The sequence below is a fragment of the Nymphalis io genome, chromosome 25, assembly GCF_905147045.1.
Source record: "Nymphalis io chromosome 25, ilAglIoxx1.1, whole genome shotgun sequence".
Lineage (NCBI taxonomy): Eukaryota > Metazoa > Arthropoda > Insecta > Lepidoptera > Nymphalidae > Nymphalis > Nymphalis io.
The window spans coordinates 7492708-7519523 of record NC_065912.1 but is presented as its reverse complement, the minus strand read 5'-3'; the positions used below and the strand labels follow the sequence as shown (position 1 = coordinate 7519523).

Genomic DNA, 26816 nt, shown 5'->3' with positions numbered 1-26816 from the left:
GTATGTTATAGTTATATCTCTCAATTCTAACTTTTTTTTGGTGCCTTTTATTATTTTTTCCTTATTTTCATAGAACAAAAATAAAATAAGAAAAAAAGAAATATTGAATTGAATAATATTTGTCATATTTTTTTGTTTTTTGTCTTGCTTATGTAAGCCATAAATAATTAAGCCTTAAAAAGGTTTAGTTAACAAACACTTAAACGGCATGTTTTAAAAATAATTCTCAAAGACATAAAATAAGTCATTTTTAACTTACTTTCTTGGAAAAGAAGCTGTAATGGCAATAATTGGGACAAATGCAGATGATCACGTAAAAATTTTTATTAATGGTATAGATTTTTTAATCTGTTGGAACTGCAAAATTACATTATACCGCGTAAATTTAAAAATAACTTGACCATCTAAACCAGTGGTACTCAACCTATGGCCTGCCGGGCTTTTGTGGTTGGCCCACTTGATGTTACTTTATTTTCAACTATTTTAAATTTCAGAGGTTTTTATTAATACCTATAATTTGAATTAAACAACTGCTTGTGGCCACGAACACTGAAAAGTGTTTGAAACGTCATGAAACGATAAACAAAATGTTAAAATATACGCGATAAATCCGTTCATAGTTATTTAATTTAATTTGTAGCGAACCCTCAAATCATTGCCTAAATATTTTTTATTTGTGGCCCGCGACACCATGACTAACACGTGTTTGTGGCCCCTAAAAATAAAAAATTTAATATCACTGGTCTAAACAGATAATTGACAATATTTTCAAATGAATAATATGTTACTTGTTAATGATGTAGTTATTTTGTATTGTATTTAGTATTTTTAATTATGTTCGATGTATGTGGTGATGCAAATTCAATAATTCTATAAGAGTTGGATATTTTCATTCCTTTTATAAAAAGTACGATATAACTACTTCTCAAAAAATGTTTCAATGGATTTTAAATAGAGTGTACGTAAATGTTTACTAGAAGATTAAGTCACAATGTTATGAATTTGTTAAAAATCGTAATATTAGTTGAAAAGTATGACAAAAATTGGATTTTTAGATTGTCGATTTTTTGTGTTAAAAAGACATTTTGAAGTTAGTGTAATATGTTAAAAATTCATTGAGTAGGTTCACAAAATTACGTTTTAATCGTCATGTTACTGCATTGAATTAAATGTAAAACTATCAGCAATAGCATAGGTGCATGAATAATAATAATTGATAAAGAAACGCTATGTAACACAAACAACTTAAATTTAATTTATTGTATGCATAAAAAAACGCAATAAAGTAAAATAAATACAAAAAATATAAAGGCGTACTTTTCTAACATCATATTTTATTTATTATTATTTTTTGTTTTTTTAGATTTCACGTATATTTCAATTTAAACGCAACACAGCATTATGAAATATTGTATATACGTTGTAAAAAAAGGACTAATAGAAAGTACAAAAAAAACTGTAAAAAGGAATACTACAAACTAGAATAAAATAATTATTATATTTTATTACGGTAAAAAGTAATAGCTCATAAAATTCCTGCTTCTATACTTCCTATTTTTGTTAAGCAGAAGGTATTTTACAACGGTGGATGTTATTTCACCGATCATATTATAGTCATCTTAGTCATTAACAAAAATTTAGCTTAAAATCTTGTTAAATATTTTATAAAAGTTACGTAGTTTGTCCGAGCGTAACTATAAAAAAAATGCAATTTCATATCTTACTTATCTGTGGCTTATTCGTAAATTGTAGGTAATAAAAAATATGTCAAAATTCTTGAGTGAAGTGCGCGGGGTACACAATTCACAAGTCAGACGGGCTGTTTGGCGCTCGCTTTTGCTGCATATACAGAATACATTAGATTTAGATATAGTTTTCTCGCAGCTCGACTTATCGTACAAGGAGGGTCGCCCCTCTTATTATTTAACTGTGTCGATTCTTATACATTAGTATTATTTTATAAATTATAGACAAATTAATAGTTAATTCGTTATATATTTTATTCAAAATACCATAATATAATGTCGGCGATAGGTAAAATTGTGCCTAATGTATCGGCTTGGAATTTCTCTAAAATAAGCGCCGCGTTACAAAGTGTGAAATCGAATAGGAATTTTTTTACGTATACGCAAGAGTTATCGCAGCCTTTGGACCGAAAACCTGAGTTTGTAACAGCTAAACAAGCGTTCGAAAAATGTTTAAAATCAGGTAAAGTTTATTATCTTTTTAGGTTTAAATATGTTAACTTAGTCTTAAGTCTGAAAAAATACTAATACTGTTTTGATAAGTTTCGTTTTTTATAATATTATGTAGTATTCAATACTTCGAATCAAAATAGAATGATAATTTTAGTTCAATGATTTCATGTTATTTTAATTCGGTACATGAGGTAAACTTTCGTCATTTAAACAAAGTAAATAACATTCAATAAAAAAGCAAAATACAGATAACATAAAACAAAGAGTTAGATAGATTTATCTATTTAAACCTACATGCTTATAGACACATAGCAGTTAAATGACAATCATTAATCTAATAGGACAATATTATCCAGAGGCACAGAGTCAAACAATTGAACCTTGTACTCTGAACTCCACTGTTATAGATGAACAATAATAATCATGGTTCTGATTCCATACAAATTTTAACTTTGTATGTAGAATATAAACCTGAGACTTATTTCGTTTTATTTTACATTACTTTTAAACCACCTTGTAAATAAATATACCATAAATAATTAACATTAACATAACATTTTCACACTATATAATAAAAAATACTCGCACATCGACATCTTTCATCGGTCGATTAAATCATTTAAAAAAGACATTCTCATGGCTCAAAATTCTACTTAACCATTCAAACTCATACAAAATTTACATACACCTAAACACATACATACAAACACTTAAACACATAAATACAACCTTCCCTACTACCTACCTACCTACTTATACACACACAAAACAACAGTGCAGTTAGCACTACGACACCCATCCACAACATAGTCTGTGTCGCCTAATTTATATTCATTCTTTTTTTTTATTTTATTTATTTTGTATTTTTTTTATAGATATTTTGTTACTTACATTTTTTTTACCAAAACTGTGTGTTGCTACTTCTGTTTACTGATATTAAGTTTGCATAACTCAATGGAAAACAGTAATTGGCTCTATTTTTTGTATTTTTTTATTTTTAATGCTTGTATTTTGTATTATATGCTGTTGTTTTCCTTAAATAAATAAATAAATAATTTAAATTATGAGAATGGGAGATAAGCAAATTAACATGAATTGAGACCAATAAAAAAATATTATTATCCAAATCAAAACCCATATAATGCAACCAACAAAGATTCCAAATTTAAATAAAAAAGGAAAGATTATAAATATATAAACAAATAAATAAATATATATAACTATGCACTTTATGTATGTTTTTTTTTTGTTTAATCTACCTTTTTTATGATTATAATTTTTTTTTATGTATGTTGTAATTTTGCAAATTTTTGTGTCACTAATGTAAAAGCAGATCATAAACCACATAAATAATCTTTATTATACCCATTTTGTGATAAGTTAATATCACACAGTATAATGTACATTCTAGTTTTAATAGTATTTATTAATCTGTGCTTTATTTCTTATTAAAAAAAAAATGTTATTTAAATGTTCTAATTAATATTTATATGAAGAAATGTTTTTTTTTTTAAATTATATCATGGTATTCTCACTGACCTTTGAATCATTTTGTTTCAAAAAACATGAATATTAAAAATATTAACACAGGATAAAAACACACATATTGAAATAAAAAATATATTAAGTAAATTATCTATATTAATATTATGAAGAGGTAAAGTTTGTGAGGTTGTAGGGGGTAATCTCTGGATGTACGGCGATTTTGAAAATTCTTTTACCAATAGAAAGCTACATTTGTGAGTGTCATAGGCTGTATATTAACCCGAAAAATGAAAATACTTTTTCGTGGTAGTCGGATGTTGTGGGCAACGTGACTTTTGGCAGTAGTTAATCATAGCACTCAGTGCTAACTGAACCACAATCATTATTTCATTTCAAGTAAAAATGTTTACTGCCCAATAAAACAGGCACGGGTCAGCTAGTTATTAATATATTCATAAAAACAGTTCAATATTAATAACTATTAAGGTAAATAGCCTATTCCAAATACTAAATAAAAATAATTGTGTTGTTCAAAAATATACTTTTATAGGGAATAATAAAATACATTTTCGAAAAATATAGAATAACAATATTAAATTAAAATTGCCCAGAATAGCTTATAGCATATAAACAAGTATTGTTTTTTTGTATAATATGTCACTTGGTATTGTTGCTTTGTACTTTTAAATAGACTTTTTTTAAACTTTGAGTTCAGAGAATCTGGAGCACAGTTAATTGGAAAAGTGCTTATAATATTCAGACCATTTTTAAAATATATGAGTTCGTAAATAGTCATATCAAATTCTTTATTAAAAAAAAATTCTTACCTGACCTAATCATACTTCATATTTATAGTATTGAGGTAAGTTTCGTTTGTTTCACGCATAAACTATTTTTTAAATGTATTATAATGGGTGATTCGTTAAACAATACTTTGTATCCCTCTTATTACTGCCAAATGGTGTCAGAAAGAGAGAAATGATTGTTTAACTAAGCAAAGTATTAATAAGACTATTGGTTACCGGATTTGGCAGATTTTTTTTCTGGTTAACATTTTATTAGTCCGCAGCACAAGTATAGCTGATAACAAAGGAGGCCAGAGTAAAGATAAATAAACAACTCTGACCTTGAATTGACCATAAAATCATTGAAATAACATACATAATCTATGGTATTAGTGGCAAATTTTTGAAAAATTGGAATTTTTTGAATATATATTAAGTCGGTATCACAAATTTAGAAGTAAAAATAGATTGGAAGTAGAATAACTATTATTATTATTATCCATTAATCATCAACTATTTGTAGTGCATACTATAGCAGAGCTGTTAGCAAATCGTATAATATGTAAATCTGAAGTTAGTTTGTCGATTCTCCTGTCATTCGAATATAATGCAGTATCGAGAACCCCTGACTTAGATAAAACATTAAGTACCATTAATCAGTTAGAAGTGCTCAGTGCCTCTCTGTTCATGGCTATAATCTCCGTGTAGGTTGCCGGTTTTTATTGCATGATAAACATAAAATACCAAATTAATATAATTTTTATGAATCTATTGTTTGAAGTTAAAAAAAAAGAACTATTAAGAATTGCGACAGTTTTTTGGTTTGGATATCGCAAAGTAGAGTCAGAAGTCGCTTAAAGATAGGTATTTATTTGAATTAAAAGGATATTTAAATAGATACCGTAAACAACTTTTTTCTTTTTTTTTTTTTTTCTCGCGGAATAACACATTTACGTGTTTCCCCCAACTGAGGTGGGGGGTATGTGGGACTCGCCGGCGCTGAAGGCGCCGGTATACCCACTAAAAATAAGCGGTTCGTCTACCATTAAAAATACCCACTTCGACTTGTCGGGGGACGTCATGGGACCGATACTACCGTGCCGTCCCGACGGTACCGTAAACAACTGATAAAATGACGTATTTTAAAATTAAATTTATTCGCTATGAAACGAATGCGGTTATCTTAACCGAGTTTTTTGGTAAACTGCGCACAACATAGATGTCGTTACTATAAACATTGCTTAGCAACTATTTAGTGAAACCCTGATTTCTCCCTTTCTGTCATTATAGATTTGACATTCGAAAGAAGACACAGCATTGTTTAACTAATCACGTACCATGATTTACATATGGGATCCTTTTACAGCGTAAGTAAGCACCTAGAAAAGATTTTTAAAAATTTAACCCTTAAAACAGTGGTAAAGGGGATATTTTTTTTATAATTTTTTCGTCAGAGCGTTACGGTAACTTGCGCAAGCGATCCCGTGGCGCTCCTCGTTTAGACGGAAATGGTACCGCTGGTTTTTTAGTAGGTATTCCGATGTTCGGGGCGCACTTGGCGCCTTAGACACTGGCGAGCCCCACTGAACCCGTAGGGAAACGTGTAATGCGTTTTTCCAGCGTTAAAAAAAATGGTAAAGGGAATAAAGTTAGTATGAAAACCATTAATTTTTGAAGAAAGAGCTATACAAGTGCACTCACTTATATAGCTCTTTCTTCACTTCACATTCGCGGCTTCACTAGCCGCGGTTAAAGCGATAGTTTCATTATAAATAAGTTAACTCTTATTTATTTGTTCTGTACTTGAATTAAGAAGTGTTTGTATGTTTATATCTTTTAATTTTTTATCTAAATTGTAAATCGTTGCTAGTATAAATAAATAAAAAAACAATCATTGATTTCGTTCGAAAAACTGGATATGGATAGATATAATTAGGAAGATGAGCTTATTTTTTTTATCATCTCAAAAAATCATATTTAAAATATAAAAAATACTGCCGAATGAATTTTTACAATTTTTTAAAGATACGAGTTCTTAAATTCTTTTCTGGAGCGACCGATCGACGCGTGACGTCACATCGCCCAACGTCGCTCACTCGCCCATACAATTTCGTCTGTATTTTCGCGTTATTCTTGATTTTATTTATATTTCGGTTTGTATAAAAAAAAACTTTCATAATTTTATTATATATTACCATATGAAACAGAAGGTGGGCCAGGATTGCGAAAGAAGTGTTTTGTGGTTATAAACAATATTTATTAAACAGGCAGAGTAACCGCCCTGCTCAAGTGCAACAATAATTATAATCGTTCATTGTAAATACATCGCTATTTATACCAAAGTCTAATCATTTTTAATGTTGGTTGTAAAAAAGTTGTAAAAAAATAACATCACGAAATTAAATAACATTGAAACAAAATTTATAATCAACTTAAATAAATATTAGGTTATTCTAAGTTATATACGCGTTGATCCTAGCGTTGAGTTTAAAACATAGCATACTAATTCAACAAATAGAACTCGGAAAATATATTTCCATATATATATATATATTATCAACAAGAACAAGTAGATATTTTCGTGGTGAGCATTTTAATGTAAGTACCTTAGTAGTAAAATTTTTCGTATTTATAAGTTTTTAGTTTGAGGATCAAATAATTATTTTTTACAGGCTACGTATAGGTGTTCGTTTAATGTAAACATAATTCAGAATTTCCGAATGTTCGTAATAACGGCCTCGATACGTTGAATACCGACAGTGTTGTCATAAGTTTGTATCGATGGAAAATGCATATCAACGTTAATCCTAAGTTTATTGTTAATCTTGAAGATTATTTGTGAACAACGCCGTGTGACCCATTGAAATTGATTTTTACCAAATTATGTTTCGTTGAAAGTCAGATATGTAGTCTAATATAGTACGTATGCTACAAATTAAATTTAGATGATTCTTTATTCAAATAGTCTTATAAGGGCACTTTTGAATTACCATGTTACAGTATTGAATTAAATAAAGTAAAGCTACCACCGGTGATCTTCTACCGATGAGCTGAAGCAACAAAATAAACAGTTAGTCTGGACATAGAAAAAGCCTTTGGGCTTCCCCGGAAATAATGCTTGGATCACCAATTTTGCCAGATTGGACCATCAATGTCATTGTCAACGGTGCATGCCGTTACTTAAAATTTGTCAATTCTGGTGTTCCGCAAGGCTTTGTGTTATCATCTACTCAGCTTCCCTGCATATTAATGACATGTACAAATTAGCAATATTCAATGTTGGCAGACGACAGCATTGTAGAAGCCTTACGATCTAATTTATATTTTAGGGACGGCCGCGCTAATATTTGTCGGGAACACGTCGATGTATATAAACTTGTGTCTGAAATCACAAGTGCTTATTAACCGAAGTCTGAGATTTGGGCCAACCAAATTTGGTAAAACTCAACCCCATTACGATACAAGTTTGAGCTATGACTTCTAAAATGTCACCTTTTGTCATATCCCCTCATTTTGAGAATACTACCTCGCTGTCAAATCCAATATCGGGACGTTAGGTTCCGCGGTCTATTGGAAGGTGAAGCCAAATTAGCCTCTAGAAGCTTTTTTGCTCAACAAGGTAAAACAGTACTTCACGTCAGCTCCTCGCCTAAAATTCAGCCGAAAATTCAGCCCCACATGGAGTACTGCTCTCATTTCTGGGCGGGAGAGATGGCACTTAGCATCTTCTATCGCATCTTTTATGCTCTGAGGAACTGTTAAGATTAATCCCAGGCGCTGAATTTCACCACCGGACATCGCGTCTAAATTCTATCCATACCATTTCGATGTCTGGAAATCCATTACGATAACGCTATTTTTAAAGCATTTCCTGCCTCGCACAGTTACTCTGCGGAACCATATTTCCCGGCGACTTTTTCGAACCGTTATGAAATATAAATATTCAAGAAATGAGCCTACTCATTCCTTAAAAGCACGCACGCACCTGCAAGTACTTCGGTGTTACAGGTGTCCTTGGACAGTGGTAATCACTTTCCATCAGGTGAGTCTCCTCCTGCTTGTTTGCCCCCCTTTTACATAAAAAATGTTTCTTCCAGTAACAGTTTATTTTATTACAAGTAGGCTCCTCACATCGCTATGTGACCAATACCATAGTATGTTTCCATCCTTCACATTCGAGATTGTTAATTTCATTTGCAGTTTCATCACAAGCAAATTTACGATAATATGCCGTGGCTGTGTATCGTAACTATCGCACCCCGAATTGTGTACGTAAAATTTAAATATAGGAAACGTATATCATATTCTATATCGATATTATCTTCTATCGAAAGCGGACAGCACTAGTATCTCTACAAGAAGAGTACGTACGGACTTATTGCCGATCACAGTTATGATCAATCTGCATTAACAAAAGATTAAACAATAATAATAAGCTCACTAATATATTTCGCATAATTTGTGAAAGAATCCGCAATCATAAGATCGAATTTCGGTAGATTACTTGTTAGTCTACGTGAAAATACTGCTCTCATTTTAGCATAAAATAATATATTAATAATCGTTCTAATATTATTACAAGTGACAGAACGTATTTGGGGCGTCAAATCACAAAGAGGGATAAAATAAATACGAAATTATCAACGCGCGTATCGCAAAAGAGTCGCCCGCAATAACGAATCGGCGATGTGACGTCACAGTCAAAACTCGGACGGAGCAAGAATTATACGAGGGCGCTCAAATTGATTTGCTTATAAAAAAAAAGTTTACATGATATAATTATAATTTTTTCACACATGTTATTATAATCATTTAAAGATTATTTTAGTACAAAAAAAAACTAACATTTTTTTAGATTTACATCTTCCTAACTTGGTCAAAGTGAAATCATCTCATGTCGTATTTACGTTTTGACACGTATATACGACTCGTAAGCCCAGATGGCCCTGTGGTAAGAACGCGTGAATCTTAACCGATGATCGTGGGTTCAAACCCGGGCAAGCACCACTGAATTTTCATGTGCTTAATTTGTGATTATAATTCATCTCGTGCTTTACGGTGAAGGAAAACATCGTGAGGAAACCTGCATGTGTCGAATTTCACTGAAATTCTGCGCCACATTTGAATTCTACCAACCCGCATTGGAGCAGCGTGGTGGAATAAGCTCCAAACCTTCTCCTCAAAAAGAGGAGAGGAGGCCTTTAGCCCAGCAGTGGGACATTCACAGGCTGTTACGGACATCTTCCTAATTATAATCTATAAATAACTGTTGCGTAACTGTATCCGTTGACTGTTTAGTCTATAATGTAGGTTCTGTAATTCTCATGACGATCCTATTTATATAAATAACATAGCTCGATAGTACTCGAGATACATTAACAATAATGTTTGAACTCGGTCAAAAATTTTCTTTTTTTTTTTTCTTATTCCTTAGGCGTGCATCTACGTTATTTGAGCTCAACATATTCTGCCAATGTCACGCATAAATGAGATCGATCGGTTTTAAATTTCGATAATAATTATGATAAATTAATTAATGTAATAGAACATATTAATAATATAAAATCGAATAATTATTTTTTTATTTATTTATTTCTTACAATAAATTCAATTTAATATTTAAAAAATTGAAACTAAATTGATGTCAGAAAAAAATAATCATGTTTACTGGACGTTGAATGCCAGAGAGAAGAAATTTATATAAAGAATGTTGCACAAGGGATTACCATGTAGGTATATTTAACTTTTGTAGGTACCGACCTAAACACTACCTTGTTATGATTGTAACAAAGTAGGAACACATTGGGTTGATGGATAAACTTGTGGCGAAATACCATGGGCCACGTAGGTCCTCACGATGTTATCCTTCGCAGCGGAACACGATACGTGAATTAGAAACATAATTGAAATATATGAAAACGCAGTTGAGCTCGCCCGGGTTTGATGCAGCAATCGTCATAATATTCATTATTTGCCTCCTTACTTTGGTCGTTAACAAATATCAAAATCTCAAAACCAGCTAAACTCAACGGGACTCCCATAGATATCTGAATTACAGTACAAATTACGTTTATATAAGAAAGAGTCACGAGACGTAAATAACAAGTAATTTAAAGTTATTTATATATTAAGAAAACACCGAGTGTGAGTGTGTTACAAACGCGATCGTGTGTCCCGTTTAAATTTATAATTATTTTCCTTATCGTATTCTTGCTCAGTTTTATCAGAAAAACAATTTTTGTTTTAAATTTTTAACGGCAACAACATGGCCGTCTGTTTGTTCGACTTTAAAATAGTTTATATTTTCGACGTATGTTTCTTTTATTATTGTACAAGAACGTGATCCATGAAAGTGCGAAGGGTAACTACTTTCTCCGAAACGCGTCGCATCTTCTAGTACAAGTTTTATGTGTATTTCTTAGTATAATTTTATCACTTAGGCATTACAAAAGTGATGAGTTTTCCTCCTAATTTATTTCTTGTACACAAAACGTAATGGATGTACGTTTTATAATGAATCAATTAAGATTGTTTATATTTTTGCTCTCAATTAACTACGTAATATGTTATTACATAAACAGATAATATTATTATCTATATTGTATGCTGTGACATCTCTCACTCTCGAGTGAGGTTAACGACATGACATAATTGACACCGATTGCTGTTTTTTTTTATTATTTCTTTAACCGCCTTTTATGATGTCATAAAGATAGGTGTGGCATAATATTATGATAAACGAAAATAAATATGAAACTAATAAACACATATTTATATATATTTACATGATTATACACACATATATGTAAAAGGGTTATTATATGTGTTGGTTAACTTAACAAGACTGCACTTGACGTGGACTCAAACCCCGTAACCGTAACAGCCTGTGAATGTCCCACTGCTGGGCTAAAGGCCTCCTTTCCTCTTTTTGAGGAGAAGGTTTGGAGCTTATTCCACCACGCTGCTCCAATGAGGGTTGGTAGAATTCACATGTGGCAGAACTTCAGTGAAATTAGACACATGCAGGTTTCCTCACGATGTTTTCCTTCACCGTAAAGCACGAGATGAATTATAATCACAAATTAAGCACATGAAACTTCAGTGGTGCTTGCCCGGGTTTGAACCCACGATCATCAGTTAAGATTCACGCGTTCTTACCACAGGGCCATCTCGGCTTTTTTTTTTTACGCGTTTTTACCACAGGGCCACTCAAACCCCGAGTAGGGCCAATAAGGTTGTCTATCAAGAAATTCTCAGTAGCGAGACCGCAATAGTTTGGTCATGCCTAAACTCTGCGGTCCTTTCCGATGGGACGACAATCCGATCTTATTATTTGACTAGTGAATAAGTAAATGTGTGTTTTCTCTCACTCACTCGTATGACCACCGTAAATGATTCTCATTTTTTCACTCAGATCAAAGCCAGTTAGAAGTATATTATTATTATTTGTATTGTAAACACAATCACATGCTATAAACTATCGAGCAAATATAATGCAACTAGGTTAAGGTGAGCTTCAACATCGAATTGTAATTGATAAACTGTTGACTGTTGTTCCTCTGCCCATTGCATTTTATTCAACAAACCGCTTTTGTATTATCGTACGCGTTTATAAATCTTGTATATATATTAATCTCAATGTGACATAATATATATATATATATATAAATGTTGTCAATCATACCTAAATTATTTGAGAAGATTATTTACGATACTTTGTTTCCTTTAATAAAACCTCTGCATTACCCAACAACATGGATTCGTGAATAAAAGATCAGTTGAGTCTAATCTTGTTGAGTTTCTCGATGTTGTTCTTTTAGCTATGGAGAGAGGACATCAGGTTGACGCTTTGTATACTGATTACTCAAAAGCATTTGATAAAATTCCACATTTGTTATTAATTAAAAAACTTGAATATATTGTTATACACGGTGATTTGCTAAGATGGATAACATCATATCTCCGTGACAGAACTCAAGCAGTTGCTGTTAAAGGACATATCTCTAGTTTTGTCCCCATAACATCTGGGGTTCCTCAGGGCTCTCACCTCGGTCCCCTATTGTTTAACATTTTTATTAATGATGTACTGAAAAATTTTCAAAATCCTAACATACTTCTATATGCCGATGATACAAAACTATTTAAAATCATAAAAAATAGTGATGACTGCTCAAATTTGCAATATTATTTAGATATTTTAGTGCAATATTGTTCATCTAACGGCCTACATCTTAATTTTGATAAGTGTTATATAATAACATTTTCTAGAAAAAAAAAATCCAATTTTATTCGATTACACAATTTCCAACCATTTAGTTAAGAGCGTAACCGAGGTTAGGGACCTAGGAGTGCTTCTAGATTTAAATTTATTATTTGACAGACATGTGAATAAAATTAGCGCAAAAGCTTACAGTATGTTGGGTTTCATATTTCGCCAGGGAAGAGACTTTAAAAATATCAATACATTTAATGTGCTGTATAATTCGTGAGAAATCCTTGGGGGAGGCCTTTGTCCAGCAGTGGACGTCTTTCGGCTGGTGATGATGATGATAATTCGTGTGTAAGATCTAATTTGGAATTCGCTTCAACGGTTTGGAATCCACAATACTCTAAGTATATTATGGCTATCGAAAATGTCCAGGATAAATTTATTAGAAGATTAACGCGTAAAATTGGGTCCAATTCTATTAATAAGCTTAATATTTTGTCGCTTGAGAAACGCAGGGAATGCAAAGATCAGATTTTTCTTTATAAAATTGTAAATAATTTTGTCGATTCAATGTACCTAGTCAACAATGTTTATTTCAAGTGTTCACATTCCATTGCTCGTTCAAAACATACCTTTTATGTCCCAATGTGTAGAACGAACTATGCTAAAAATCGCTTTTTGGTAAGAGCATGTGACAATTATAATAAACGCTACTGTAATATAGATATCTTTAAGGAAAATTTATTTAAGTTCTTAGAAGCCTTAAAAAACTGTATTTGTGATTAATATTCCTATATTTTTATTTGTTCTGCTTTTTAAATTACATTTTAAATACTTTCCATATATTTTAATTAATTGTTAAATAACTTGTTATTGTTAGATTCACTCCAGTGTATAAGTGGAAACTTTGTTGGCTTATGTGAGACTTATTTTGTTACCAAATGTTTATGTTTTATATTATGCTGTATGTTTCCCAAATAAATAAATATATATAAACATTTAAAGTAAGGCATTTAAAGTAGAAGGAGTAAAGATAAACAAACCTTGGATTAACAAATACCTTGCGATTTGCAAATAACTTTTCTATATTATGCAAATTGCACTGCAAAGAGTTCTTGATTAATATATCTTTATTTAATAGAACAGTATTTCAATTATATACTTTCAATTATTTTACTTGCAAATTTCCGATAGCAACTTTGACGCCATTTTTAGTAATAGAAAATTCAAATCTCATTTGCTTATAGTATAAATATTATCAAGGCGAGCCCATCATCCACTTATATTGCCGACAATCAACAGTGTTGTGTATTGATGATTTCCGGTATGAAGGTAATCCAATGTTACCCAGATAAAGGCCTACTTAAATTGGTCGAAACTAACATTGCATAATGCATTGGGATTAAGAGATAAAATATTTTTGGATGTTAAAGGAATAAAGTGACCGTCTTCTATCAAGAGGTCTATTAGACCGATTGCTATCCCACTATTAACCCTTTAACCGCCTAGGTCGAATTAATCCGACAAATATTTTCGGGCCCATTTCGCCTGAGTCGTATATTTACGACCAAAATAACACTGATCGTTTTGTCAGCTTTTTTATTTAATTACGCTGTATTCTATCAAAAATATGTTTACATTAGGTAAATAGTTAACTAAGTAATCGTTTACAGTTTAATTAATACACTTTAGCCTGTTAATTAAAAGTCTTAAAAATAATATCCAAGGTTAGAAGAATTACTAACATTATTTTTAGAAAATTGTATTGTGCGTTTCGATTCACTGTGCCGGGCGCTGGGGGCACGCCAACAGATATGAAGTCGGTCTGCCTCATTGAACTAGTAGATAGTTTGTATGGTTACAGATAACGAACTCCTAGATTCAAAACCCGGGTAGTACCAATAAAATGTTACTGGGGTTTTCTGTAAGAAATTTCAGTTGTAGTGTAGCGTCCAGAAGATTAGAAATTGGTGATTTTAACACATTTTGGAAAGCATGTAAAGCCGTAAGTCGTGCGCCTGAACTCTTCGTGCGGTCGTGTCGGAATGCCGTCCCATCGGATTTTATAAGAGTGCAACTGTGTTGGAGCACACACTTAAGTACTATATACAATGCGTATAAAATACATACATATACATATAAAATGTCCATTTGGCTATTCTTCGTTAAAATGGCCGCCGTAACCGGATCAAATCAAGAGTACATCATTATCAATATCAAAATGATTAAAAACAGTTACGTATTATTTCAGGGCAAACAGTCTTCGCCCAGGGTGCTGCGGCCACACCAGTGCCTCTACTCAATGCTATGACGGAGGTCGGCAAAGCAGGCTCCCTTAAGGATATTAAGGTCGTTCATATGCACACCGAAAAAGAAGCCGCGTACGTTGCCCCGGAATGCAAGGACATATTCAGGTAAAACATAATACATGTTATACACATTCAATTTTGTTTATTTCTTTGTGTTTAGATTTAAAACTTTGATACATAATTTGGTTTACGTATATACTTCAAAGTCGTTTAAACTAATATATCATTCAAGTATAGTTAATAATAACATTCAATTTACACAGTCTTACTTACTTTCAAATTGTTATTGTTGTTGTTTGAATTAGACGATGCCCTACGGTGTTCGAATTTTGCAGAGATCCTTTCCAATGGTATGTGGAAATTTAGTTTCATATATTCCAAAATAAGAAAATATTTTTCGGTACAATCAAATGAAGGAAAGGTTTTACTTGTAAAATTACGCTTTAGGCCGTTTCTGTACGAGAAATAAAACGTTACGAACTGAACTATTAATATAATAATAGTAGTCCTCCAGACCGATTTCGGCCACGGCGGCCAATCTCAAGAGAGATTAGCCAACTGCGCAGGAGATATTATAGTGCACAAGTGTGTGCGCAAACAAAGGTGCAGAGTGCACCTACCCTAACTCTCAATCCGATGGGAGGGTAAACTTGTATTTTTGATGGTTTTTTATATATCCTAAGAACAATTATTGCCGACATGAAATCGAACCTATACTATTATTATAAATGCGAAAGTAACTCTGCCTGTTTGTTACGCTTTCAAGAGTAAACCACTGAACCGATTTTAATAAAATTTTGTATGAAGCAAGTTTCAACTCTCCCCATAATACGCGGGCGAATACCAGTTTAATATTTTTTGCACAAAATTATTCACAATAAGGTTAAGTGCAGCGACCAACTTCATCGAATATCCTTTACTGTTCCTCGCAAACATCCCCGAAGCTTCATAACTAAAATATTCCATATCACGAAAACTCGTCTTGGAAATCTGGCTCCGATAGTGCGCATATGTGCTCGACATAATGATTTGACAAAAGTTATACATGGCATTGTCATCTTTCATGACAGCTTCATTACTTTTAAAAAAAAAGCTCATGGATTACTTTTTGTCAGCTCAACGCACTATTTTGATCACGTGCCTTTTGATCCTGTTGTTAGTTTTTTTTTTTTTTTATGTATTTTGAATTTTTTTGTTGTATTTGTGTTAATGAAGAAAGCATAGGTCAATAATAATTATTTTTTACTTTATTTTATGTCGACGCGATACTTTGTTAATGTTGTGTACACTTGTAATCGATATACATATCAGAAGTTGTTTTTTTCTCTTTGGATGTTATGTATGCCACCATTTAATATGTATATTGTTAGTGTTCCTATTAAATACAGTACACAGTAACAGCCTGTAAATGTCCCACTGCTGGGCTAAGGCCTCCTCTCCCTTTTTTGAGGAGAAGGTTTGGAGCTTATTCCACCACGCTGCTCCAGTGCGGGTTGGTAGAATACACATGTGGCAGAATTTCGATGAAATTAGACACATGCAGGTTTCCTCACGATGTTTTCCTTCACCGAAAAGCACGAGATGAATTATAAACAGAAATTAAGCACATGTAAATTCAGAGGTGCTCGCCCGGGTTTGAACCCACGTTCATCGGTTAAGATTCACGCGTTCTTACCACTGGGCCATCTCCACTAAATAAATAAATAATATAAAGGTAGATCAGATAACGATTATATATGATTACTATTCATTTTACAATTACAAATTGATAACGTTATTCATGAATCAATTGGAATTCACAATGTGAATACATCTAAACATAAAGGAATGAGACGAGCAGTTAAGTGACTAATAATATGTCCAAATATCGAATAAAATATAAATCCTGATCAAAACGATAGTGAAATTGACTCTATTATAAATATCCTTATTATATTTTTATTATTACATATATTTATTTGCATATTGCTCATATTGATGTATGTAAAACAAAGATTCAATTTAAGCCACTAGATATCTTGTCTCGTTTATAGTATCTCGATATGGTAATAATACATATTAGTTCGTTGTAAAAGCGTATTATATAAGCTGTCATAAGTGTTTATCGTAAATACCATTATCTAAATAAGTGTAAATACGTCGCGATAACGAATATTCGAATAATCTGATATCGTTGAATTTATCGACGGAATTTGTTTAGTCCAAGTATCAAAAAGGCATGGTTTATGTTTGGCAGACGGTCGGACAAATGGGCTACCTGATGTTAAATGGTCATCGCTCATAAACAATGGCGATATAAGATATATTACCCATTCCTCACATCGCCACAACCGTGGGAAGCAAGATGTACTGTCCCTTGTGCCTGTAGTTAGTATCAGCTCACTCACCCTTCAAACCGAAACGCAACAATAGTAAGTATTGCTGTTTAGCGGCAGAATATCTGATGAGTAAGTGGTATCTATCCAGACGGGCTTGCACAATGATTCGACTCCATATTAAGCTATGACATTGTGTATGGTATGTACAACGAAAGATTAAAGTATCATATAAAAATTGAGATTATATCCATTTTATACATTATACATTTGTCGGGCCGGTTGACGTGGTTGCTAGACACTTGCCTTTCAAGCCGAAGGTTGTGGATTCGATTCCCACCCAGGACAGACATTTGTGTGCATGAACATATCTGTTTGTCCTGAGTCTTTGGGTAATTCTATATAAGTATGTATTTACAAAAGAAAAGTAGTATATGCAGTATATCAGTTGTCTGGTTTCCATAGTACAAGCTCTGCTTAGTTTGGGATCAGATGGCCGTGTGTGTATAATGTCCCAGGATATTATAATTATTATAGTCGGGTCATAGTCGAAACAGCTTGCGACAATTAAAATTATATACATGTAATAAACATATACGATTATAGACAGGGCTGAAATCCAAGGTCCCTAGGCGCTGACGTTTAAGGCTCCCTAGGCCGTTAGAGTAAAATTATATTATTTTTGGCTGGGTGTGGCCCCTAGGCCGGTGCCTTATAAGCCTAAGTATAAATTGAGGGCTGATCGTGTATGAACATTGACGAATGCTAGCTCTAAGCTCTTTCATTTTATAATACATTATAATAAGGCTTGTTTCTATTTTTAAATAAACGATTTTATTATATTATATTCAAGGATCAAATTTACATTCAAATACAGTTTCTTATTGAATTTCATAGAATAATATTATATAATATTATTTCATTAATGATAATAAAAAAAAAACATTATGCATAAGATTAAGTACGTTTATACGTACAGCCGTTAAAACAAAAAATTCAAGGTTTTCCTTAAAGTTTTACGTAATTAACCTCTGAATATTAAATAAATATATTTTTATAGAATAGGAAGGCGGACGAGCATATGGGCCACCTAATGGCAAGTGGTCACCAACGCACCATAAACTTTGGCATTGTAAGAAATGTTGACCATCGCTTACATCACCAATGCGCCACCACCCTTGGGAACTAAGATGTTATGTCCCTTGTGTCTGTAATTACACTGGCTCACTCACCCTTCAAACCGGAACACAACAATACCAAGTACTGCTGTTTTGCGGTTGAATATCTGATGAGTGGGTGGTACCTACCCAGACGAGCTTGCACAAAGCTCTACCACCAGTAAAATATCATCTAAAACGGATTCCTTTGAAGTGTTCTCTTCACTGTTATCATAGAACTATAAGTCGGCTTCTCCATACTTATCATATTTTACCTTAAACACCAAAACTTCTTCTCAAGAGGAGAGGAAGCTTTAGACCAGGCGTGGTATTGTTTGCTATTGCTTTCTTTACTTCACCATTAAAAAGGCATTAATATATAAGGCTATATAACTCAACACAAGATGATTGATGATAAAAATGAAGATTTACAGGTAGATTATATAATGTCCTCCAAAGAGATTTCGGCCACGGCGGCCAATCTCAAGAGAGATTACGTGCTTTCTGAGGCACACAATTCCAGACTCCGGGCTGCTACTGAGAATTTTCTGACAGAAAAACCCAATAACGGTTTATTGGCCCGACATGAGAATTGAACCCAGGACCTCAGGGTCTGCGGCCTTACATCAAGCCACTAGACCAACGAGGTAGATTATATGCGTACCAATTTAATTATATTTAATTAGCATAACATTTTTTTATAATAGGAGAAAAAATGTAACTCTGCTTACTGCCGGTTCTTCTCGGTAGAATCTACATTCCGAACCGGAAGTAGTTTTATATTTAATATAATTCTGTAAAATAGCGATTCCAAAGTGCTCGTAGAGTGTAGGTGAAAAACATTTGATTTTAAGCCAATGTGTATGCTTTTCTAGGTCCGTCTCGTTGTTTATGGCAGCCAACGTCCGTCAGTCAGTAGCCGAAGGACGTTCGGACGCGATACCAATCTTTCTCCAAGACATCCCCAAGCTGTTCCATAGGAAGATCATTCGACCTGACATCGCTATCATTCAGGTTAGTCAACAGTTTTAAATTATATTTATATGTTTGTAATCTGATTACGAAGAAACACCATGACTAATTAATTGAATAAGGTTACAAAATTTCGTATGAATGGAACAAAATGGGTAAATGGTGATTTTTTAATGTATTTTGTCGGTACTTTTTAGGTTTCGCCCCCAGACCAGCATGGATACTGCAGTTTGGGGACTTCGGTGGACTGCGTGAGATCTGCTCTAGTCAATTCCAAGATTATCATTGGTAATACTTTACTTAATCCTTAAAATAATAATTAAAAATTCATATAAAGCTTTAGATCAGACTTAAATTTGATTTCTCTCGATCCTCATTAAACTCCAAAAAGATAATTCTGCCACTTTGATTTTTGGTTTTCTAGGATAGCGGTACCACATTGCGTTATTTAAAAACACTGCTTAACTGACAACATTTCAGTTGGCAATCGAAGCTTTATAACGGAATCGCTGTTCTAGGAAATCTTTACCGACATTGTTGAACAAAATATCGTTATATGTTGTTGTTATTTCTTTTTATATTTCTATAATATAGTAGTGAGGTTAGAGTGAGCCAGAATAAATATAGACACAAAAACAATATAAGGAATGTTTAATATTTGAAAGTACATATTGGTACTTTCAAGTAAGGCGAAGGCGGCTAGTGCAGAACGTTTTTCCCGTCTGTACTGGCCGTCGTCGCGTTTGGACTCTACTACCACTTACCATCAGGTGGAGTAGAGTCATTTGCCCTCCCGGCGAATATAAAAAAAAATGGTAGAATAGGCGTTTTTGGGCGTATGGGGTGTTCCTATTTCAAATAATATATGAACCTCGTCCTCAGCCCAGATCAACGTGAACATGCCGCGCACGTTCGGCGACGCGATCATCCACGTGTCGCACGTGGACTTCGCCGTGGAGGACAACACGCCGCTGCCCGAGCACGGCGGGAAGGGCGGCAGCAGCGAGGAGACGGAGATCGGCCGCCTCATCGGGGAGCACCTCGTGGAGGACGGCGCCACGCTGCAGATGGGTGAGCGCTGCAGCGGAATATATATACACTTTATTACACGATACAGAAAAAAATATTACCCCCAAAAGATACCTTGAACAGCACACTCAAGAAAGATAAATAAATTAAGACATTCGCAATCCACTGCTGGATATAATAGGTCTCTTACTAAATGAGCCAAAGTCCCAGGTCGTTGGTCCACCTGCAGTGCACCCTACGCTGCGTTTGCTGATTCGCGGTCTCGACTTTTAGGACTCGCTTGCTCTAATAGCCATTCGACATACGTGACCAACCCGCTGCCTAATCTTTATACAAAATAATGATCTCTTTTGTTATTATATTATTTTAAAATTGTTTAATTAATTGTAATAAAATCAACGCATAATTGTTAATTACCATTTTAATAATTAGTTATAAAAAAATACAGAACAATGCTTGTTTATGAATGTGTGTAAATTATTCCAACAACAAGAGGAGTAAAGATAAATAAACAACTTTGTCTATTAATTATGATACAACTATAATATTCACAAAAGTTTTGTGAAAAAATGGCGTTTTGAGTGTTGTAATCGGAACTTTAGAAGTAAAATTAAATTGGTAATAAGTATATAATATAAGTATAGTTTTTATAAGTAAAGGTCAATTAATTAAAAACTTTTTTTTATGCGTAATACACTGGTGGTAGAGCTTTGTGCAAGCTCGTCTGGGTAGGTACCACCCACTCATCAGATATTCTACCGCAAAACAGCAATACTTGATATTGTTGTGTTCCGGTTTGAAGGGTGAGTGAGCCAGTGTAATTACAGGCACAAGGGACATAAAATCTTAGTTCCCAAGGTTGGTGGCGCATTGGCTGTATAAGCGATGGTTGACATTTCTTACAATGCCAATGTCTAAGGGCGTTTGGTGACCACTTACCATCAGGTGGCCCATATACTCGTCCACCTTCCTATTCTATAAAAAAAAAAGAAAATAGCTAAACTATTAGTGAATCGCATTGAATATGTAAATCTAAGGTTTATTTATCTCTTATTTACTCTTTTTGCGATTGGAATAGGATATAAAAATGTTAGACTTGGCTGTGGCCGCATCTGCGCCGGATCGCAGTACTGTACGCTATTGTAACCGCAACTTACAATTCTTTTAGTATAAACTGTTAATTTGTTTAAAAATTTAATTATTTACTACCTTTTGTTTCTGTTTTTGTTTTCTGTTCTTTATTTAAATATTTTTATTCTATTTTTGATTTGTATATTTTGTGTTGGGAATGGTGTGTTCTCCTGTAATCGGTTGTGCATAGTTAGTTTTAAGTTAATGTAAAAAGTTATTTGAATGTGTGTTATGTTGGAGATCCAAATAAATAAATAAATACTAAATAAGAGTTTACAGTACTGCAGGCGATATAATCCTAAATATGCGAACGCGATCTGTCTTAGACAATATTTTTTTTGTTTAATTTAGTGCTGTCTATGCTGTTACTGTTAAGTTTTTTTTTTTTCAAATAAATATTGTCTATTAACAGGTGAAGTATTGAACGATAGAAGACGATATTGTTGTAACCAAAAGGTGTTTTTTTTTCTTGTCGAACAGATGCTTAATCGTCATGACACTAACGCATAAACCGCATTTATCGCGTCATCGGTGTTGCGTTTAAAAAAAAAAAGTGAAATGTTTATTTTTTAGTAACTTTTTTGAATAATTAATAAATTTTGTCTTTAACAAACATTTGTGGGCTTTATGAAATGACAAACAGTCCAATTATTACACATAATTTATAATAGACAGCGTAACGTGGTGCCAGATATTCTTAACACGAATGTGCCGACCTACCCACTTTATACAGAAATAATCGGAAGTCAGTTTATGAACTAATAAATTATGGTTTACAACGTAATTTAATAATATGATGATTAACGAAATTATTAATAATGAATTATAGACATAATAAGGTATAAGTAAATAAATCACAGAGATAAATATCATTGGGGGTAGTTATTATATGCCACAACAGCTGGGCGCCTATGTGGTACTTGTTAACACATTACATCACCCAATTAGGGCGCGTTCATACGACTTATTTCGTGACGTTTTATAAGAAAGTAATTGTTTCATTTTGCAGGTATCGGCAGCATCCCTGACGCGGTGCTGTCGGCGCTGAAGGGCCACAAGGACCTCGGAATACACTCGGAGATGTTCAGCGTCGGCGTCATCGACCTCGTGAAGCGGGGCTGCGTCACCAACAACAAGTGCGTTGCTTGAATGTATAATAACATTTCGTTAAACTAAAGTGTAAAAGTAAAGAGTAAAGTAAAGTTACAGCCTGTGAATGTCCCACTGCTGGGCTAAGGTCTCGTATCCGTTTGGTGCTCTAGCGCGGATTGGTGGTTTTTTTATTATGTTTAGAGAAATGGGCTACCCGATGTTAAGTGGTCACCACTGCCCCACAGACATTGGCGATGTAAAAAATATTAGCCATTGCTTACATCGCCAATATGCCACCAAACTTGGGAACGAAGATGCTACGTATGTCCCTTGTGCCTGTAGTTACACTATCTCATTCACCCTTCAAACCGGAAACGGAACGTAACAATACTATGTATTACTGTTTAGCGGTAGAATATCGAATGGTAACTACCAATATGTACAATTATGACAGGATTTCATCAAGAACATGCAGGTTACCTCGCGATGTTTCCCTTCACCGCCAAGCATGAGATCAATAAACACAAGTTATTATAAACATTATTAGTAAAATAATGGATATTAATTTATTTAACCTTATTTGCTAAATGAGTTAAAGTATGTAGTATACAGATTATAAAACAATTTATATTTCAGAAAAAAGAATCACAAAGGACGCATTGTGGGTAGTTTCCTCGTCGGCAATAAGGAATTATATGACTTTGTAGACAATAATCCTTTCATTGGTAAGTAAATTATATCTCATATTTATCTTTTTTTTTTATAGAATAGGAAGGCGGACGAGCATATGGGCCACATGATGGTAAGTGGTCATCAACGCCCATAGACATTGGCATTGTAAGAAATGTTAACCATCGCTTACATCACCAATCGCCACCGACCTTGGGAACTAAGAATGTAAATGTGTGTAATTACACTCACTCAACCTTCAAACCGGAACACAACAATACCAAGTACTGCTGTTTTGCGGTAGAATATCTGATAAGTGGGTGGTACCTACCCAGACGAGCAATGCACAAAGTTGTACCACCAGTAAAACCTACCTAAACGACTTCATATTTATTAGTAAGTCAAATATCGTCTTAATTAACTAGCCATAACCCACTATCTAAATTAGTAAAATTTAATTAGAATCAAGATATATACCTCATATTAGAACTATATGTAATATTATGTAAAAATATATATAATATAAACCAATAATAGTTTTCTTATAATTGATAGTTTTGTCTAGCATATTTTAATGTTTTTTTATTTTTTTATTTGCAGAAGTTAATAAAAGTGTTGTCGAGAAGTTTAAACAAACGTTTTGTGAAAAGGTTACCTTTAAATTATTTTGTAGTTAAACTGATGTAGGTTTTCATAAAGATCAAATTAAAGTAAATAATTCTGGTGGAAACAGTTTCACTCAGCTGCAATTTTTTTTACTAACGCCAATGTAAATTATAGATGTTTCCAATGCAAGTAAGATAAATAAACAAATTTGACTAGAATTGACATGACAACTAAATAATCTATGGTACTAATATTATCTATGGTATTCATTATGAATTCGTGAAAAAGTTACGTTTTCTATATCAATGTGGTTGTTATCGAAATAATAGAAGTGAAATAAATAGGATATGTGTAGTTAAATGCAACTGATTTGTGTCATAATTGAATTTATTTTCTTAAAAATACATAATATATCTAACGTTGTTTAAAGGTTTCGTCCTAAAAACATGGATAGGGTCAGCATAATAAAACATTCTTTTTTTTTTGTTTCAGTTAATTTTTATAACCGGATGGACATGGTCCAGATTAGCAAGACTGTACTGAATTATCTTTACAGAAATGTTGGAGATTGACTACGTGAACAACACGCACATCGTGTCCCTGCAGCCCACTATGACTGCAATTAACTCGTGTATAGAAGTTGACCTCACTGGACAAGTATGTGCTGACTCTATTGGTAAGTACAAGTTAAGTTACTGGCTAAACTGTGGCTCAATAAGCGCTGTCTTGAGATTATGAATGTTAGGCTTCAAAGCCACAGATTAATATTCATAGGAGTTTATTAAGTCGAGATGGCTCAGTGGTTAGGACGCGTGAATCTAAACCGATGATCGTGGGTTATAACCCGGGAAAGCATCACTGAATTTTATTTGCTTAATTTGTGTTTATAAGTCATCTCGTCCTTGACGGTGAAGGAACACATCGTTAGGAAACCTGCATGTGTCAAATTTCATTGAAATTCTGCCAGCAGCAGTGTGGTGGAATAAGCTCCAAAACTTCTCCTCAAAAAAAAGGGGGGAGGAGGCTTTAACCCAGCACTTGGGACATTCACAGGCTGTTACTATAGGAGATTATTTGTATTTATAAATTTTCTAAGCAGACTATTTTCAAATTGATTTAAAATAGCTGAATACAATTGTTCTTACACTCAAAATATAAAATTATAATTGGAAATGAATATAATATTGAAATATTATTTTTGAAGTATATTAAAATAATAAAAATAGCATATATTGTGGATAAAGTTAACTCAAATTAGTTAGATCAAAAAATTGTGATAAAGTAATTTCTTCCTATCCTATTTTATAAGTTTTTTTTTTCGTGAACTCCAATACTTGGGAGGCAGCTGTTGTAAAGTGTCCCGGTCTGCAGGCACCCGCATGTTTTCCGGCTTCGGCGGGCAAGTGGACTTCATCCGCGGCGCGGCGGAGGCGGTGGACGGGCGCGGGAAGCCCATCATCGCGCTCGTGTCCACCACCAAGCGCAACGAGTCCAAGATCGTGCCCACGCTCAAGATCGGTCAGTTCACACCGCATCCGCCTTCCTTCTTTTCTTTATAAAATAGATAGGCGGAGTGGCACATGAGCCACCCGATGGTAAGTGGTCACCACCACCCGTAGACATTGGCGATGTAAGAAATATCGACCATCCCTTACATCGCCTAAGCGCCACCATCCTTGGGAACTAAGATTTTATGTCTTGTGCCTGTAGTTACACTGGCTTACTCGCCCTTCAAACCGGAACACAACAATACTGAATATTGCTGTTTGACGGTAGAATATCTGATGCGTATCGGGATGAATATCGGGCTCGCACAAAGCTTCATACTCTACACTACTTCATAAACTTCAAGTTTATTACTCGATATTGAACGGAACCAAAAACATATCGGAATCTATTTCGCTTTATTTAGCAACACACAAACAAATATTATATTAAAATATATACATTTATATTTATAACAATATTATATAATGAAACATCTTGAACAGGCGCTGGGGTTGTAACTAGTCGTGCTCACGTCCACTACGTTGTCACCGAACAAGGAATTGCGTATCTATTCGGTAAGACGCTGAGACAACGCGCCTACGAACTTATCAAGATAGCTCACCCAGATCATCGTGAAGAACTTGAGAAAGCTGCTTTCGAACGTCTCAAATGTATGCCTGCACCCTAAATTATGGATCATTTACAATCCATAGACTAAAATGTTGCGAGTGTAAAAAATACAATTCAATATGGTAGTTTTCATTTGTTACTTGTAGAAGTAACAATGATAAAAACTTATCTTGTTTGATACGAAAATATTAAATTTCGAATTTAAAAATGCATTTGACACGTTAATAGACCGTTAGTTTTGGCCTAATCATTATTGAGATAGTTTACGTAGCATCGACTAAGCACATGAATTATATTTAAAAATTTTGTATTACACGAATAAGTAGACTTAAGAATATTTTTTGCAACCTCTTGTATTTTATTGTTAAAACCACAGTGTATAATTTCATATATTTTTATGTGAATGTTTATGTTACTGTTTAAAAAATGTAAAATAAACGTTTCAACTGTAACCGATGTTTTTATTTTAATTGCATTGACCTTTATCTGAAAAATAATGTAACCTAACTAAATGTGCAAGTTCAAGAGAGTTTTCCTATATCCAAATAGTTACAGCTTATTTTTTTGTATACATTTATTATTTTAATTAATGAAATATTTGTTACACAGAGAGATTTTATGACGGAAAAACCATAATAAAAAAAGCATAAATTGCTGAAACTAAAAGTATGGGATGTAATGATTTATTCTTATATCTATTATTATTTATCTTAAAATAAATTGTAAATATCTAACTATTTA

At 33.3% G+C, this 26816-nt stretch overlaps 1 protein-coding gene across 1 annotated transcript; it reads left to right on the top strand.

Moving 5' to 3' along the window:
- Nucleotides 1-1798: 1798 nt before the first annotated feature.
- LOC126778185 (4-hydroxybutyrate coenzyme A transferase) lies at nucleotides 1799-26527 on the top strand. The gene is made up of 10 exons (XM_050501639.1): nucleotides 1799-2208; nucleotides 14929-15091; nucleotides 19334-19472; nucleotides 19628-19718; nucleotides 20313-20501; nucleotides 22600-22726; nucleotides 23319-23407; nucleotides 24514-24633; nucleotides 25329-25475; nucleotides 25949-26527. The coding sequence occupies exons 1-10, from the start codon at nucleotides 2022-2024 to the stop codon at nucleotides 26131-26133; spliced, it is 1437 nt and encodes a 478-aa protein (XP_050357596.1). The 5' UTR covers nucleotides 1799-2021; the 3' UTR covers nucleotides 26134-26527.
- Nucleotides 26528-26816: the final 289 nt, after the last annotated feature.

Coding starts and splice junctions, on each gene's coding strand:
- LOC126778185 (XM_050501639.1), top strand. CDS start 2,022: ATGTCGGCGATAGGTAAAATTGTGCCTAATGTATCGGCTTGGAATTTC. Junction 15,092..19,333: donor GAATGCAAGGACATATTCAG/GTAAAACATAAT, acceptor ATGCTTTTCTAG/GTCCGTCTCGTTGTTTATGG. Junction 24,634..25,328: donor AGTATGTGCTGACTCTATTG/GTAAGTACAAGT, acceptor CCCGGTCTGCAG/GCACCCGCATGTTTTCCGGC.